The following is a 15,868-nucleotide window of genomic DNA, read 5'->3' as shown; positions in this document are numbered from 1 at the left end:
TTGCCAATTCCCAGAAGGAGAAGGATCACAGTGGACCACAGAGAGAAGAGTAGACGCAGCATGGCCTCCTGCATCAACACTAAGTTACACATCCAAACATGCCCAGGGAACCACCTCATCTAAAATCTACAGTGTCTCATTTACAGTTCAAACACCTAAATCTTTCTTCTAAACATAACTACACAAATCAGTTCTTATAGTGAAGCGGACTTTGTCTGCAATCTCTGCAATATTAAGACTCATGGACACCAATTGCTTCATCAGAACATGTTAACCCTGCCCCCTACGTAAATCAAAATTTTGAGTCCAAAGTTGTGTCAAACATCGAGTCTTTTCACCTATATCACTGTTGCTCATATAAGGGACTTTTGCAGTGGGGTAATTTTCTTAATTTGTGGAATGACACAAGCCATCAACTTAGACAATCTAAAGCTGTAGAGAGACAATACAAGAGAAACCAGGAACTCTGTAATCACTGAGTATTTAAAATTATAACAAAAACACTGAAGGAACTTGGCTTATTTTACAAAGGTAGCTTATACAATAAGAAAGTTTCCCAGAATGCTGAAAGCAACTATTTAACACAATCCTAGGGGGAGGGGGAGCAATCTTTGTCTGGTGAGTTTGATTTCCAAGATTTGTTTTTCAACCGGTAGCTTTAATAACTTTAAGCAGATAACTAAAGAAATGCTCGAGGATGTAAATGGAAACTTAAATGAATTCCTCTATATGGTTTCTGTGCACTTAAAGAATCTCATAGGTAATAACTACCTCCGGGAAAATACATCCTATTACAAATAGAAATTGCTTTTATCAAGTTCTAAAGGAAATGGTCTCTGCCTGCTTTTGTCCTTAAGCAACTAACATCAACTACTGAAGGGCTATTAGCAAAAGAAAAAGTGCCAAACAGCAAAATCTTTTGTTGTTACCATGAATGCACACTGTGAACAGTGTATGGAAAATATCCATTTTTAGATGTCTCTGCAAGGTAAGGCTTTTGCTGAACATTCATGCAGAATATAAATAATTCTCCTTTGGGGGAAGAGGGGACAAAGGTATAATACTACTCGGAATCACTGTACTCCATATGCTGAATCTTCTAACTCACTATGAACTTAAGGTATGGAGCACAATTTTGTATGTCTCTCAAGTAGACAGCTCATGGTATATACAGGGCTCTTTAAAAAAAGATCTTGATACCAAAAGGTTATTTCTCACATGACACATGTCAACTCCAAGGTGTATAAATTTACACAATGCAATTCAAAGAAATCAAAACTCTAATGCTCCCATCCCATATTCTGTACTGGTTTGAATCTTGCCATAAAGAAAGTTATTGGTTAATATTTTTTTATCTTACAGAGATTTACATCTCAGTCAAAAAATATACCTAAAAAAGTTACTTAGGACCTTTCAGCTACCTTCAGGATAAGAAAACCAGGAACAAAGTAACCCAAACACTACAACCAACTGAAAGATACACTGATTATTTTCATATTTCTAGAATCATGAGTGTATTATGTTACAGTTTGTTCCAGTTTGGGCACTTTCCTCTATTTGGACTTGCGTTGAAGAGTTTAACATAATACATCACAAACACTAGCACTATAATTTAAGAAATAAAAAGGTGCGTTATAACAATAAATAATCTGGTCTAATGGCAGATGATGCCAGAACAACCTGTTGAGCATCTTGCCACCACCTCCAGCCTCACCCTTCTTCCATGCCAGCTCCCACACACTCTTAGCTCCCAGTGAGATCCCTCAGGGAGCTAATCCTGCAGAAAATGAGCTATGCAGGAAAAAAACCCCAACAAACTAATGCTTTCTGTGGGCTTAACCCCCTGAATGAGCTTGCCATGAGTCAAATGTCACCTGTCAGACCATTGAAATGAATAGCAGTGCCAAGTGGTAGTGACAAAGGGAACGAGACTGTCTCCTTGTGGTACAAACCATCCACTAGCTTGGCCCAAGGGCAGAACATGTATTAAAAGTCTCCAAGTCCACACTGTTCTCCAGTTTTATCGCTCTGTCATGTTTTTGCTGGCTACTGTTGACCTTAAAAAATAATTTCAGAGTAACGATTTTAAGGTATCTTAAAATAGAGATCCATTGAGAACCAGGGGGTTTTAAAAAGAAGGTTCTCTAAAAGCTCTTTGATTTAAGACAGTACCAAATTAAAACAACATTCTTCAAGTACCTCCAAGCAAGTCTTTTCACAAATATGTTACTTCCCATGTTTCTGTTTTCCATTGAAACATTTGTTAAATAAATTTTAAAGGTCATTTCCATGGCTATGGAGTATTTTACTAATATTATCATAATTATTCACGAAGAATTTTTTTTTTTTTAAAAAACAATGAGATAACCTTAATATGACTTTTATGGATGTCACCATCTTTGGTTTACATCCAAATGCATGCTAAAAATAGTAAGAACAGAGTTATATTAAATCAGGAAAGTACAAGGTGTCTTGATGCAAAATTTGGTTTACATAAAATAGAAAAATATTTTTCCAGCAGATGTAAACTGAAACAGCTAAGGGAAAAACATCAAACTGCTCCTCATCTTTAACAAAACACTGAAGAGTTGATATTTACCTATTTTGCAAGAAAATGATCCCAGTAAAACCATGCCTGAGGTACCATTAGTACAAGCAAAAAATCACAGCTATGAGCATACGAATAAAAATTAGAGTTATATAAAAATTCTGGTTAACTGAGAATTTAAACTGGTAGCTAAATGATTACATAAGATCCTAACTTTAATAGTAGACAGCACACATCCAAAATAACATCATTTTTTCTTACTGTGTTTAAGATACAAAATAACTATTTGAGCTACTTGAATTCTTCAGAAAGGAGCAGTAATTTTTTAAAAGGTAAATTACTCTGAATACATCTTTAAATCATCAGTCTATCAATGTATTCTTTAAAAATGGTTCCCAGAATCCATTAGCTTTTATTTATTCGCATACCAAGAACACATTACGACTTCAGAAATTCCTGTTCCTCTCCCTTCTCAATTATTCCAACATCAGTCAAGCATTACCATTCCAGAGCTCATACCAGCAACCATCACCTTGCAAAGTTCCAAGGGAAGAAAGTGGAAACATTAGGCACCAGCTTTCTTGCAACTCACAAACAGCAGATAAGACCTGAAAAGCAGCAGCACCAGCCACACAAAGCACCTGGCACTGCAGGCTGCAAGTAGCAATGCTGGCAAGAAAATTCTCCAGGGTATTTGTTGCTGTTATATTAGCTACCATCTTGTATTTCGTGTCAAGGTATCAAGCTCGTGTATGGTACTTGAGTGTACATATATTTAATGGCCCCTTGAACACATATGCTTCCTCCCTTAAACATAGCTGAATATAGACTTTTCAGGTGTTCCTTCTCAAGCTGTGTCAAATTACATGTCAGTACTGTGCCAAAGCAACAGCTGTCTCCTTAGGAAGGTAGTAATTGTAATAATTGTAACAATAAGTAAATAAATAAGTAAAATCAGGGTCCTACTTGCTTCCTGCTTCTGCTTATGGCAGAATAAAAGTAAAATAAATATCAAAGAATGAGGTTCAAAAAAATATCCATACAAAAAAACTGAAACGCCACTTCTGGCCACTGTTATTGGGTCTTATGACAGAAATTAAATAAATTTCCCTCAGAATAATTTGTACAGGTATCGCTATTTTGATAAGCGGGCACAACTATGAAAAATAACTGAAGAAAAGAAGTGCCTTTAGACACAGATTACAGTACATTTCCTACCATATCTACTACTGATGTTATGAGAGCATATCTGCAAAGATAGATTCAGCATGTTAACAATCATGTTTTTTGACTCATGCAAAAAATTCTTACTACAATACAAGTGGCAGCAAACATGATATGCATATTAGTATTTTTCTTTCTCTAACCCTTGGGTGGCACTTAAGTATGAAGAGCAGTGGCAAACTTGAAGGGGAAAAGGATAACTAAGACAAGGCAATTGGCTGCCCCTGAAATCCACAGTCAGCTTAAAAAGCCACTTCAGGTCATGAGAAATTTCAAGATGATAACTCTTTCACAGTTCTCTTCCCACGGTCAAAAAAATACCACATGGAAAAGAAATTCTCCATGAAAAAAACACTCTTTCACTAGCTTTTATGGTAACTGGCACAGAAGCCAAACAATGTGCAAAGGTATCAATCACTTCCCTCTTAAATGCCTTTTCATCGTTGTCCACAAACTTATCAGAATGTTCAACCAACATATATCAGCTGGCTCATGTACTGTTCTCATATATTGATATCTGCAGTCCTTTTACCGCATCCTGCATCATTGTCCAAGCTCAGATGAATCAGATAAAAACAATGCAAAAACATAGTTTGTTTTCATGTTTAAAGTCTCCGTTGGTCCCCTGCAACAATAACAGGAAGAGCTGTACGGATCGATACGCAAGATTACTAATAGGGACTTTTCTTCTCCTACCCAACAACATGCACGTGAAACTTTCTTAACCAGGTAGCATATGCAACACTTACCAGATCTCTGTGAAGCACCCAGTTTGCATGGAGGTAATGGATTCCATCAAGGATCTGGTAGAGTAGGGATTTAACCATAGATCTTGGCAACTGCATGGGCTTTTTATTTGCTTTTGAGGCACGGTGAAACTTGATAATATGCTAGAAATAAAACAAGTAGAAACATGAAGCATGTTAGAGAAGTCAAAAGGTTTTTCTGTTGTGTTGTTTTCTTTAAAAACTAATACTAAATAATGGAATGAAATACCAAGTTTGTTGAACTTTGCCATTAAAAGTAGCAGTGATGTGCTCAAAATTTTAATTGGTTTTCTTCTCCTAGTTGCTTTAAAAACCAGCTGGCTACTTACCTCCACTAAAGGGTCTTAGACATTCTCCTCCCTCCCTCCTCCCCAGTTGGGATCCTCTTATCCTCAGCTGCTAGAGCAGAAGCTTCCAAACCAGCAGTATCTACCAGAAAGAGGATCACACTCTAGGCTTTCACACCTTCCCTCCTCTCCAAAAAAACCCATGAAAGAGTGGCTTCAACTATTTTACTATTCCCCGCTAAATTAGAATCCCAGCAGACTGAGATTAAATAAATATTTAGGGGCTCAGGGGAAGACATGAATCTAAAAACCCTACACCACAACATGAGGATAAGATCATGTTCAAATATCTAAAAATGGTTATATTCTCTCTTCCAAGTTTTGACTGCATACTTCATTGATGATGACAAGCTGGAGGCTCTCGGGTTAGAGAAATCAGACAGCCCACTGGAGGACGAATACAACTTGAAAACATGAAACACAGAAAGGAACCCCAGCAGTAGTCAAAGGAATCAAAAAAAGATCATGAAAAGATTGCCGAGAGACCACGAAATATTTATAAGCTAATTAACATCTGTTGTAAGATCAATGCTGTGATAATGGGTTCAAGTTTGATTTTGCTGCCATGTATGAGAAATAAAGTGGATTGAGGCTTTTCTACCTTTTCAGGCCTTGGACAACATGGGGCTATGCAAAGCACAAACCCAGTCTTTAACATTAGCATTCCACAAACAACTAAATCCATTCATTTGTATTAAAAATAAAATATAAACAACAAAAAAAAATCTCCTTCCTGAAGGTGATCTAAAGAAGCATCTCAAATAACAGATTTTTATTTGTGCTTTCTAAAAGACAGCAATAAGAAAGGCAGTTTGTATTTCTACTGACAGCAATTCAAAATGCCAGCTTGTAGAGTGCTAAGACTACTAATTATCCAATTCTTTAATCAGGATTTGCCCAGTTCAAGACCATTCCCCTACACAGGTTCAAGCAGCGGCCAAAGGCCATGGTTTCATTAGACCTCTGCTCACCTCACCATCATCCCCCAACCAAGTTTGTCACTACTGTTCTCAGTGACAAGGTTAATGTTTCCTCATGGTAAATGTTACCTCTGGCTGTCATTAGTATTTTAGCCACTGTCATATTGTACTAAGTAAAGGTGTAGAAAATATTGTTTAAAGAAAAAATTAAAATTAAAAAAAAAACCCAAATAAATCAGAACAGGCTGCTTACTGCCTATGAGCAGCAACATTCCCACTAAGCCTTCCACTACTACACTTTCAAGAGTGATGGCTATATATTAAAAATTTATAAAAATACAGGTTATTATTATAATATGAGGATCAGTGAACAAAACAAGCTCATAGTAACTGATCCTTTAATTATGCAACCACTTTGAAAAATATACTGGAAAGCCTTAAGCAATCATTTCCTTTGGAAAGTTTTTTTCTTGTCACAAGAAACTTGTGTCAGAATTTCAACTTCAACCTTCCAGTAACACACAATGCAGTAACACACCAGATAATGGCCTTCATGTCTAATTACAACATGTTTTATAAAGCAGTAACAATACCATAACCCCTAAATTACTACCTTTAAGACAAAGTATGAAAAAATACAGGAGCAAAGGTCACAACACTGACCCCTAAACCCTTTTTCAAGCCCTTTTTCAAGTTGCATGTAATCACTAAAAGCAATTTCTCTACCCATTTAAAAACCAACTAGGATCCACAGAAAGCTTCATTCCTTATCATCATGGCATGTAGAAAATGACACTGTAAGAGGGTCTTCATGGACACAACCACAGAACTGCTGAGGAGGAGGAATTTGCCTCTAGCCTTACCATGGCCCCTCTGGAGGAAGGGAATGTGATGACACTGAATCACAGAAATCATAGAATCTTTCAGGTTGGAAAAGACCCTTGGGATCATTGAGTCCAGCCATCATCCCTACTCCACTAAGTTCTCCCCTAAACCATACCCCCCAGCACCACATCTAAAAGATTCTTAAACATATCTAAGGATGGTGACTCAACAACCTCCCTGGGCAACCCATTACGGTGTCTGACCACCCTTTCTGTGAAAACATTTTCCTAATGGCCAGTCTAAACCTACCCTGTTGCATCTTGAAGCCACTCCCTCTTGTTCCATCACTAGACATCAGGCTGGTGGCCTCTGGTTTCTGCCTCTGTTGTTCCCTGTGTCTCCCCAGTTCCTTCCAAAGGATTTGGAACCCTGCCAAAGTCTTTGTCCCACAAGAAAATAAAGGACTGAGCAGACCCTTAAAGCAATGCAAGAATCCATTCAGGAGGTAGACACTATTAATCAAGCAGCTACTAGGGCCATATACCAGATCAGCAAAGCAGAACCTAAACCAAGGTAGAGGAGGGGAAGGTTTTTCCCATAGTGACTTGAAGCAGCAGCATCCTTCTCCCTCCCATTTAATAGGAACACCTAGGTGAACATTTGGGGCAGATAATCTGCCCTTACACTGAGCTTTAGGTATGGAAGTTACCTCTAAATTGGAGCTGGCACAATAAATCAGTGCACCACTAAGCTAAGTTACCCAGCCAGATGTGCCAGTGGAGGATCACCATCACACTTAACAAACCTGGCTCATGCTCCAGAAGATGGCAGAGCTTGCACTTGGACACATTATAAATCATCTTGCTCTGATGCTTGTTTGTCCCAGACAGAAAAGCTAACAAAGCAAGCTCCTTCCTTGAAGGAGTAGTTCCTGAATTGCATTAGTTAATTAAAGTTGACAGTTTGATTTAAGCAAGTGGTATCACCTTTAGATAAAATACAGTTTCCTACAAAAGAAAATACAAAATTATTTTTGCCATCTTACTCTAAAGAAGTTTGTATCTATCAAACGGAAAACTTCAGCTCATCACAGCACTGAGATCTGAACAAAAATTAATCTAAAAACATATTGCAGGGCCAAATAGCACAGGGAACTGAAAAGATGAATTTGCCCCATACCAAAGGGATGAATCCATAGTGCTTATGACCTGATCGTACTCTCAAGAGTTTTCTAAGAAAAGTAAGTCACCCAATTTCTTGTATGCACCTGGCCATATGCAGAAAGACCAACACATATAGCCAACCCCCAGTGGCAATTTTAATGGCAGCGTCCATCTAAGAAAAAGAAAAGCAAATAAGTGCCACTGCTGAACAGCATCTTTTCTACTGGATGCAGCAAGTCCAAGTTTTTCCTTATCCCTTTATACTTTCAGAAATATATCTATCTGGCCCTAGCAGTGTTGTGGAAAAATATGTCTCAAATTAAAAAAAAATAAAAATTAAGAAGAGCATTGAAACAGAAACAAATGAAAAGTTGTAACAACTTGACAGCTTCAGCATTCTGCCCATCTTTTTTCACTGCCACACCCTAAAGCTAATTTGACTCCCCTGTTCTGATAGACCACCCGGCCACAACTGCAAAAAAGCAAAAATTTAGTCTTAATTGGCCAAATGCACATCAGTCACATGCTACAGAAAAGAAACCCATCCCCAATGTTATCAAGCCATAATTTCATCTTAACTAGTTCACTAGAACACTGGAGATGCAAACTCTCCTGATAGATAATATCTAAGATCATTCAAAATGAAAGAAGAACACTTGTCATTTGAGGTAAATGAAACTCTAACCAATTTTCAAAACTATTCAGCAAAAGTAGCCAAGTCAGTTCCCCTTTTTCTGCATCTGTATTTTCAGATTCCTAAATCTTAACAACATGCTGCTGCTAACTAGATTCCAAAAATGCTGTTAGCAAATTAGGTATTCACTTTTAGAAAGAAACATAATATAAAATATCTATATTGCTCTCACATATTTTTAATTTAAGCAAGGTATCAGTTTTGAAGCAGTGGCTTTAAGTCTCTATTCTAAATTAAATTACTACTTCATTGACCAACATTAAAGTACAAATTTTTTAACATTCTATAAAGCAGTGATGTTTCCAGAGGCTTGCTGTAATTTGCTGTTTGCAACCTTGGGAACTCTTGTCTTTGCTTACTAACTGCATATTCCCAATTTTCAACCTCAAAAAACATAAAAAAATTGAAGGGAGAAACAGATTAACTGGCTTATTTCAGCAAGACCATTTTAGCTTTAGCAAAGCCAAGACAATATAAAAGATAATAGATAAAGAAGTAAAACAGAGCTAAGCATTCAGAAAGAAAATAGTGGTGACTCATGAAACAGCATTCAAACTAGTAGTTCATCTGCCTTCTGTGCTACCAAGGTGCATTGAAACTCATTTGAAAATTGTCTGGTAAGGAAATATGCACATTTTCTAAATCCTCCACCATGAACAAAGCAAAAAAAACACATGTCAGTATAGAGCAAATTAATTTAGTTTCATAGAACCACAGAATGGTTTGGGTTGCAAGGAGGCTTCAAGACCATCAATTTCCAACCCCCTGCCATGGGCAGGGACACATCCCACAACACCAAGATGCTCAAAGCCCCATCCAGCCTGGCCTTGAACACTCTTCCAGGGAGGGGGCAGCCACAGCTCCTCTGGCCAACCTGTGCCAGCATCTCACCACCCACACACTGATGAATTTCTTCCTAATGTCTAACCTAAATATCACCTCTTCCTTTTTAAAGCTATTACCCCTTGTCCTGTCACTACATGCCCTCATGAAGAAGTTCCTTCCCACCTTTCAAGTAGCCCCATCAGGTACTGCAGGGCCTCTATAAGGTCTCCCCAGAGCCTGCTCTTCTCCAGGCTGTTTCTTTCATGAAAATCCCTTGTATTTACCAAGCACGAACCAAGCATTCGAAAGGCCCTAATTTTAGCCTGCTTCCAAGGAAGTCAAGCTGATGCAAACAAACTCTGTGTTCATGTAGCAAATCAGGAGAATTGCTGTTCAGTATGACAGAGATTAAAACAAACAAGTTAGACCTGGAAACTTTTCCTGAAAGTAAGAAATCAGCTAAAGGAGAGATTTGATGCATGTCTGACTAAGTGAAGTTACAGTATGAGTTCTTACCTCAGCAGGTCTAAGATGATCCATAGACCTCAAGATACAACGCCCTAGAAAATCTGACTTAGGTTCTACTGCTTAAGGCAATGCTTGTTTCAAAATTATATACATTTCTGTCAAGCTGAAATGCAATCATGTCAATGCAGATGTCTCGCCCTGATGAAATATCTGTCTGCTCAAGCATTCTTGCAAAAACTCTTTAATTGCTAATCCAACATTTGAGAATAAAACAGAATTACATCAATGTTCCTGTAAAAAGTAAAATTACATTTCAATATTAAAGACACAGAATTTTGGATACATATGAAATCTCTTCCAAAGTCAAGAGGAAGATTCAGATTATATGGCTTCAAACCTCATTTTCAAGTTATTTTCATCTTGTCTCTTCAGCAATCAATGCCGAAACAAAGGTAACTAATATTATTGAGTGTTAAACATAAAGCACTTAAAATATTGAAGAGGAATACAGCAAAATCTAAAGGTGGTATAAAAAAAAACAACTGTGCATTATTTGCACACTTTACAAAAACAGGAAGCAAAGATAAACCAAAGCAACCTGAGTAACTTTTTTGTTGTTCCCAAACATATCACAGCTTCATAAGTCTACACTTACAACTCATTTCAATCAGCAAGGTTCTGGATACTAAAATAATTTTTTCAAAGATACATCACAAGTAAAATAAAATAAAATCAAAACAACAGTGGGTTAAAAGTAGTTCTACACTGAGGTTTCCAATTTTGGAAGCACTACAGCAACCAACACCTAGCAGTCCTTCAAAAGAGGAGAGGGGGAAAAAAATACACCTCAAAACCCTCCCTCTAAATGATTCTGGTACACAGCCATCATCAAGTTATCTTCTTTAGAATGTCAAACAAAACTTCCTAATGCAAAGTCCATTTCAAAGTGACAAGAGGTCAACATTCTAAAAACAAAGTGAAAAGAGTTTCAATACACTAACTTTTTCTAAAGCCAACTTGCTTCAGCTGCCCAAGCTTTGAAGCACAGAGCAGACAGAAACAGATACATTATAATTTTCCTAGCTTTTTCTGGGGTCTTTCAGACCTTAATATGTCAAAGTTATTCCAGATTATGATAATAAAACCTATTAGAATTCAGCTACCCTTTCAGTATGTATCTGAAACACTCAGTATTCAGGACACTGCTCACAATAATTTTTTACACACTCTGGTTTTGCAACCTTGCCTCTCTCTTTGAGGTCTGTTCCTACCTGTTGTTTCCTCTAAGTCTCTCACTTCATGGTACAGAAAATAAGACCAAAAACTACCCTCAAATCCCTATAATTCTGGCAAAAAAGCCAAGTTTTGTGAATGACAAGAAAGCCAAGTTTTGTGAATGACAAGTACATTCTCAGAACAGACAGCTATCAACAATAGCCAGCCAGCCTTTTAGTGTCAAAAAGACCCTATCTCTTATATTTGGAAGAGAGAAATCACGTCATAAAGACTTCATATAGCAATGGCTGATCATAAAAATTGGAACTTAAAAATAATCAAAACCTATACCATCCCATTCCCTTCTGCCCAGCAATTCTTACATCCTTCTGCCAGCTAATAAAGTCCTATATTGGTAAAATTGCATACAACAGACCAAGAATCACCTGATGGAATATGACAGCATTGAAACAAAAATACACACATAAATAGAAAAAACTCAAAGAGCAAACAAAAAAATGCCACACTGAGGAAAAAAGTTTTTTCATGTATATAAAAATATTTCTGATCAACTAGGATCTGAGTTATCCTCATGACTAAGAGCTAAACTGAAGCCCAGTGGAAGAAAGAATTATAGTTGATTACACTATATTTCAGAAAGACTTTAAAACTGAGATCTATTTGAAAACATAATTAACTAATGTGCCCATTTATTGCACAAATCAGCATGCAAAACCTTTAATTTCGTTTACATATAAGAACATTATTCAAAATGTTGTTAGCTGAAAAGAAATACATTTATTTGAATTTTAAGAGTCAGCTAACATTACAAAATTCACATGTAAAAAGGTTATTTTCTCCTTTCCAGTACTTGAAGACTATTTTTAGATATACACAGCTATGCTTACAAACTCTATCCTGTATTTTTTAGAAGCAGAATAAATACATAACAAGTATTTCACATAAAGCCAGTTTTTCCATATATTTATATCAACAATAATTAAGATTAATTTTTCTCCAAGTTTCTCAGAGGTATTTGCTGCCAAGAAGTTAAGTTACTAGAGATCATTGGAATCTGATAATAAGGGAGGAACATTCAGCCATACCTAAAAAAAATACCAGATAATGGTTTAACTGGTCTCATAATAAATGTGTCATCACACCCAATATTATCAAATTGCAGTTAATAATTTGTTTAATTACTTATTATGAACCAAGGATGTTTTGTATGGCTGTAAAACACAGGCAACACATTTTACTGTGATAAAAATCTCTAATGTATTTCAGAACAAGATAAAAACAATACTTGGGAGCTTCTTGTTTTAATTACAACATAGATTTCCAGAAAGGGGATCCTAAAGCTTTGAAGTTACACGCAGTTAAATAAGCCTAAAAATTAACCCTGTACCACAGCTGGAAAAGTGGATAACCTATCAAAAATGTTAACTAAAAATACAGAGACCAGAGAATTGAAGACACTGAATGTGTGCTTACCTGCAGTATTAAAGACAAAAACCTTTGCTTAAAAATAATTCCATATGATACAAATCTCATGCTGTAGAGTATAGGAGTAACTAGGAATAAAAGAAAAGCTCTACAAATGATATATCGCCCCAATGGCTAGAAGTAACTACACTGAAAACAAATAGAATTCACCTCCAGAGATCTCATTTGTATCAAACTTTCCTTAAAGTCAAATTACATAATCATAATGCATTTAATATACTTAATGTAAATTTGAATAATGTCTTTAAGTAGATGAGCTTTACAGAGGAAGTTTTGGACAACTTAAGACTAAGGTAAAATAAGAACATATGTAAAAGTTTAATAGGAAAGTAAACTATTCCTTAGGGATAGAGTAGCAAAAACTCATGCATTTAAAGCATTATTTTTTAAAAAACAAAAGTGTCAAAAAATAACACAGCAGAAAACCACACATCAGTTGAAGCAATTACACTTTTTCTTCAAAAGATTTCATCCATGTGAAGCTTTGTAAGATTATTAGGTTCTGTGTACGGCAAATAAATGTGTAAATCATATGTAGCATCAGTTCCACTCACAGACTTAATCTTAACTCAGTTATGAATTAACTGAATTACAAATTACATTTTTTTGTTTAAACTTTAATTATGGCAGAAAAACTGGATAGAATTTGGATTAAACTGAAACCTTACAAGCAGATATTGGATAAGGAATGCCCCTCAGAAAAGAAGGAACAGGAGATGGTAGGTTCTGTTGCTATGAACATCAGAAGCCCAAAGCTTCAGGCAAATGGAATACAAAGGTGTGAGACTTAAGCCAGTTACCAGGAATTAAAAAAAGAATGTGAGCTATGAGGTAAGAGATACTCAGTGGGATCTGTGGACATACACGTTTTTAACTTTGTATCAGATGCTCCTGAGATACAAGTCACAGAATCTTGCACTTACTTCATAGTATGAGGATATATAAGCAGTGATGCAGTGCAGACAATACGCTATAAATTAACATCTGTGGCACACCCAGTAGCCTTAGAACTTTACCAGATGACAGAGACTAATAGCCAAGAAAAATCATAAGGAAATAATTTGTGGATTACACTAAGAATTTTGGTAAAAAGGCAAACAAGAGTTATCAAACAGTTGCTCAAAAGAATTCCTATATGCTTAAACATTCTTTATTATAATCTGATTAATGGCTTTGTTTTGTAAAGCACAATTTGGGAGTTAATGATGGAAAAATCTTTCATAGGCTTAATTATTAAATTGTGAATAGACTTGTAGGCAAGAACAACATAATGTCCTCATCAATACCTGTCAAAAGTAGTTTAAATTACCATAGTTTTCTTCAGCCCTTAGTAATAGTACCAACAGAGTCATAGCAATTTATGAAGTATGCTGCTATCTATACTCAAATTTCAGATCTGAGGAGTCTAATCCTTGGAAATTAAATGCAAAGGAAAAAAATGTTCTTGCTCACCATAAAATAATTTTTTTAATCCACTTAGCTGGCAACATCACTTTTCCTCTTTGGAACAGGACTTTTTTTTCAGTGTTACAGAATGAAAAGAATAAGATAGCATCTAATAAATTTTATTCAACTCTTGCCAAATATTTCCAGTACAGAAGCTGAAAATTTTAATGATTTTAATTAATCTGATATTTGTAAGTGATGAGAGTTTACTCTTCTCATTGAAGCCAAGAAGAGTTACTAAAGCTGAGCAGCTTTGAACAGAAAGCTATTACCATACCAATTTTGGTAAATAATTCTAAATCTACCTCCATTTGAAACCATTGGTCTCGGAATCTACATCTCGCTAGTGACAGCACACCTAAAATTCCCAAAATTTAAATTCCTCTAAACTGATACCCACCACGAATAGATTTATTTTGGCTTTATGTAGTGCTGGGAAAGCACCTGGTGCTATGCAGTAACAAAATGTGTCCTTCCCTACTGCAGTTTCTATCCCAAAGAGCTGAAAGGGTACAAGCTGTAAAGCACAGGAAATGCAAAACACAACACAACACAGACAGAATGACAAGTGGTTGTTATTACTGAAATGCGTTACAAAATAAGTGGATTTTTAGGAGTTTTTTGAAGGAGGATAGTGAAGGATCTTTACGTACGTTAATTGGGAGGCTGTTCCATGTGTAGGAGGCAGCGTGGAAAAAGACACAAAGTTGGGAGTGAGCAAAAGAGACAAAAGGGGAATTAAGAGCGATGCTTGGGAAGTGCTGACGGGAAAGGAAATGAGGACCAAGGTTAAGCCAGAACCAAAAGTGCCTTGAACATGGCTAACTTTATGCGAGGGAGGAAAAGGAATTCCTGGCAAAGGCATAAGAAGCAAGGAAACATGGGCACTTATAAAGGAAAGGAGAAATGATTTGTGTAGCATGTCCCATAGGAAAAAAAAAAAAAAAAGTGAGATAAGAAGTGGGAGACCAGTTCACATCAAATAACTAGTGTAACAAACATTTCAGTCTCGTGTAACAGAAAAGAATTAACTTCACTGAGATTATGACCAATACCCAGCCAGATGTGAGAAGTGGTAAGAACAGACTGCAGTCATTCTTTATCTAAAGCTGTTAGATCATGTGAAAAATCACCATGCAGTGTAAAAAACACGTCCAAAATAAATTAAATGGAAAAGGTTAGAAAAAAGGTGTCTTAAACATGTCATTTGATGTAACAATAAAATGTGTTTGTTGTGGTTGTTCTGTAAAATGAGTAAACTTAATGGGTAAGTTCTGTCCATACAGGGTTTTCAGCTGCATTCCTACTCATCAATGTCACCAGTTGTGAGAAATACACTAACTCTCAGTGTACACTAGACTTTGATGAAGAAAACTTTTAAAACACAAAGCTGCTACCCCCTCGGAGAAATTAAATGTTTTTAAAGTATATTAAGGGGAATGAAACACCATGACTTGATTTGTTCCAAGCCAGAAATATCTTTTTCACATGGTCTAAGTTTACTTTGCTTCCAGATTACAATTTTGTGTCATTTACAAGCACATTTTTTTTTTAGCTCTTAAGAGCTAAGTACAAAAAAGTGAGCAATTTGTCGCCAACACTAGTAATAATAACTTCTGAATTCCTGAAACCTTAAAAAATAACATCAGAATTAATGTTGCCATTCCCTCTCCTTGCCTATATTTTCAAAGGAATTAAAAATTTATTGATTACTCTAAGTATTTGGTATCTTTACAGTTTAAATTAGGTCCAAACCAGTCATATCTTATCAATAGGTGTGGAGCTTGATTATTTGTATCCACGTTCAACTCATTATGTCATTGATGTCCACCTCTACAATAAATGAAATGAAACAGTATTGTAAAAACAGAGACCTTAGTGTCTCTGCTTCTCTTCCCCATAATGAAAAACATCAGCAGG

General features: G+C 36.2%; 1 protein-coding gene across 4 annotated transcripts in view; it reads right to left on the bottom strand.

The window, feature by feature from the left end:
- The window catches only part of CDK19 (cyclin dependent kinase 19), a 119,429-nt gene that overhangs the window by 59,353 nt on the left and 44,208 nt on the right, over positions 1-15,868 (bottom strand). For all 4 annotated transcript variants that reach the window (XM_030447308.1, XM_030447309.1, XM_030447311.1 and 1 more), the window contains exon 4: positions 4,522-4,662. In XM_030447308.1, coding sequence (XP_030303168.1) covers positions 4,522-4,662 — 141 coding nt within the window. The remainder of the gene's footprint in view (positions 1-4,521; positions 4,663-15,868) is intronic.

This window comes from Calypte anna, chromosome 3, assembly GCF_003957555.1.
Source record: "Calypte anna isolate BGI_N300 chromosome 3, bCalAnn1_v1.p, whole genome shotgun sequence".
Classification (NCBI taxonomy): Eukaryota; Metazoa; Chordata; class Aves; order Apodiformes; family Trochilidae; genus Calypte; species Calypte anna.
This window is presented reverse-complemented; position numbering and strand designations above follow the sequence as displayed.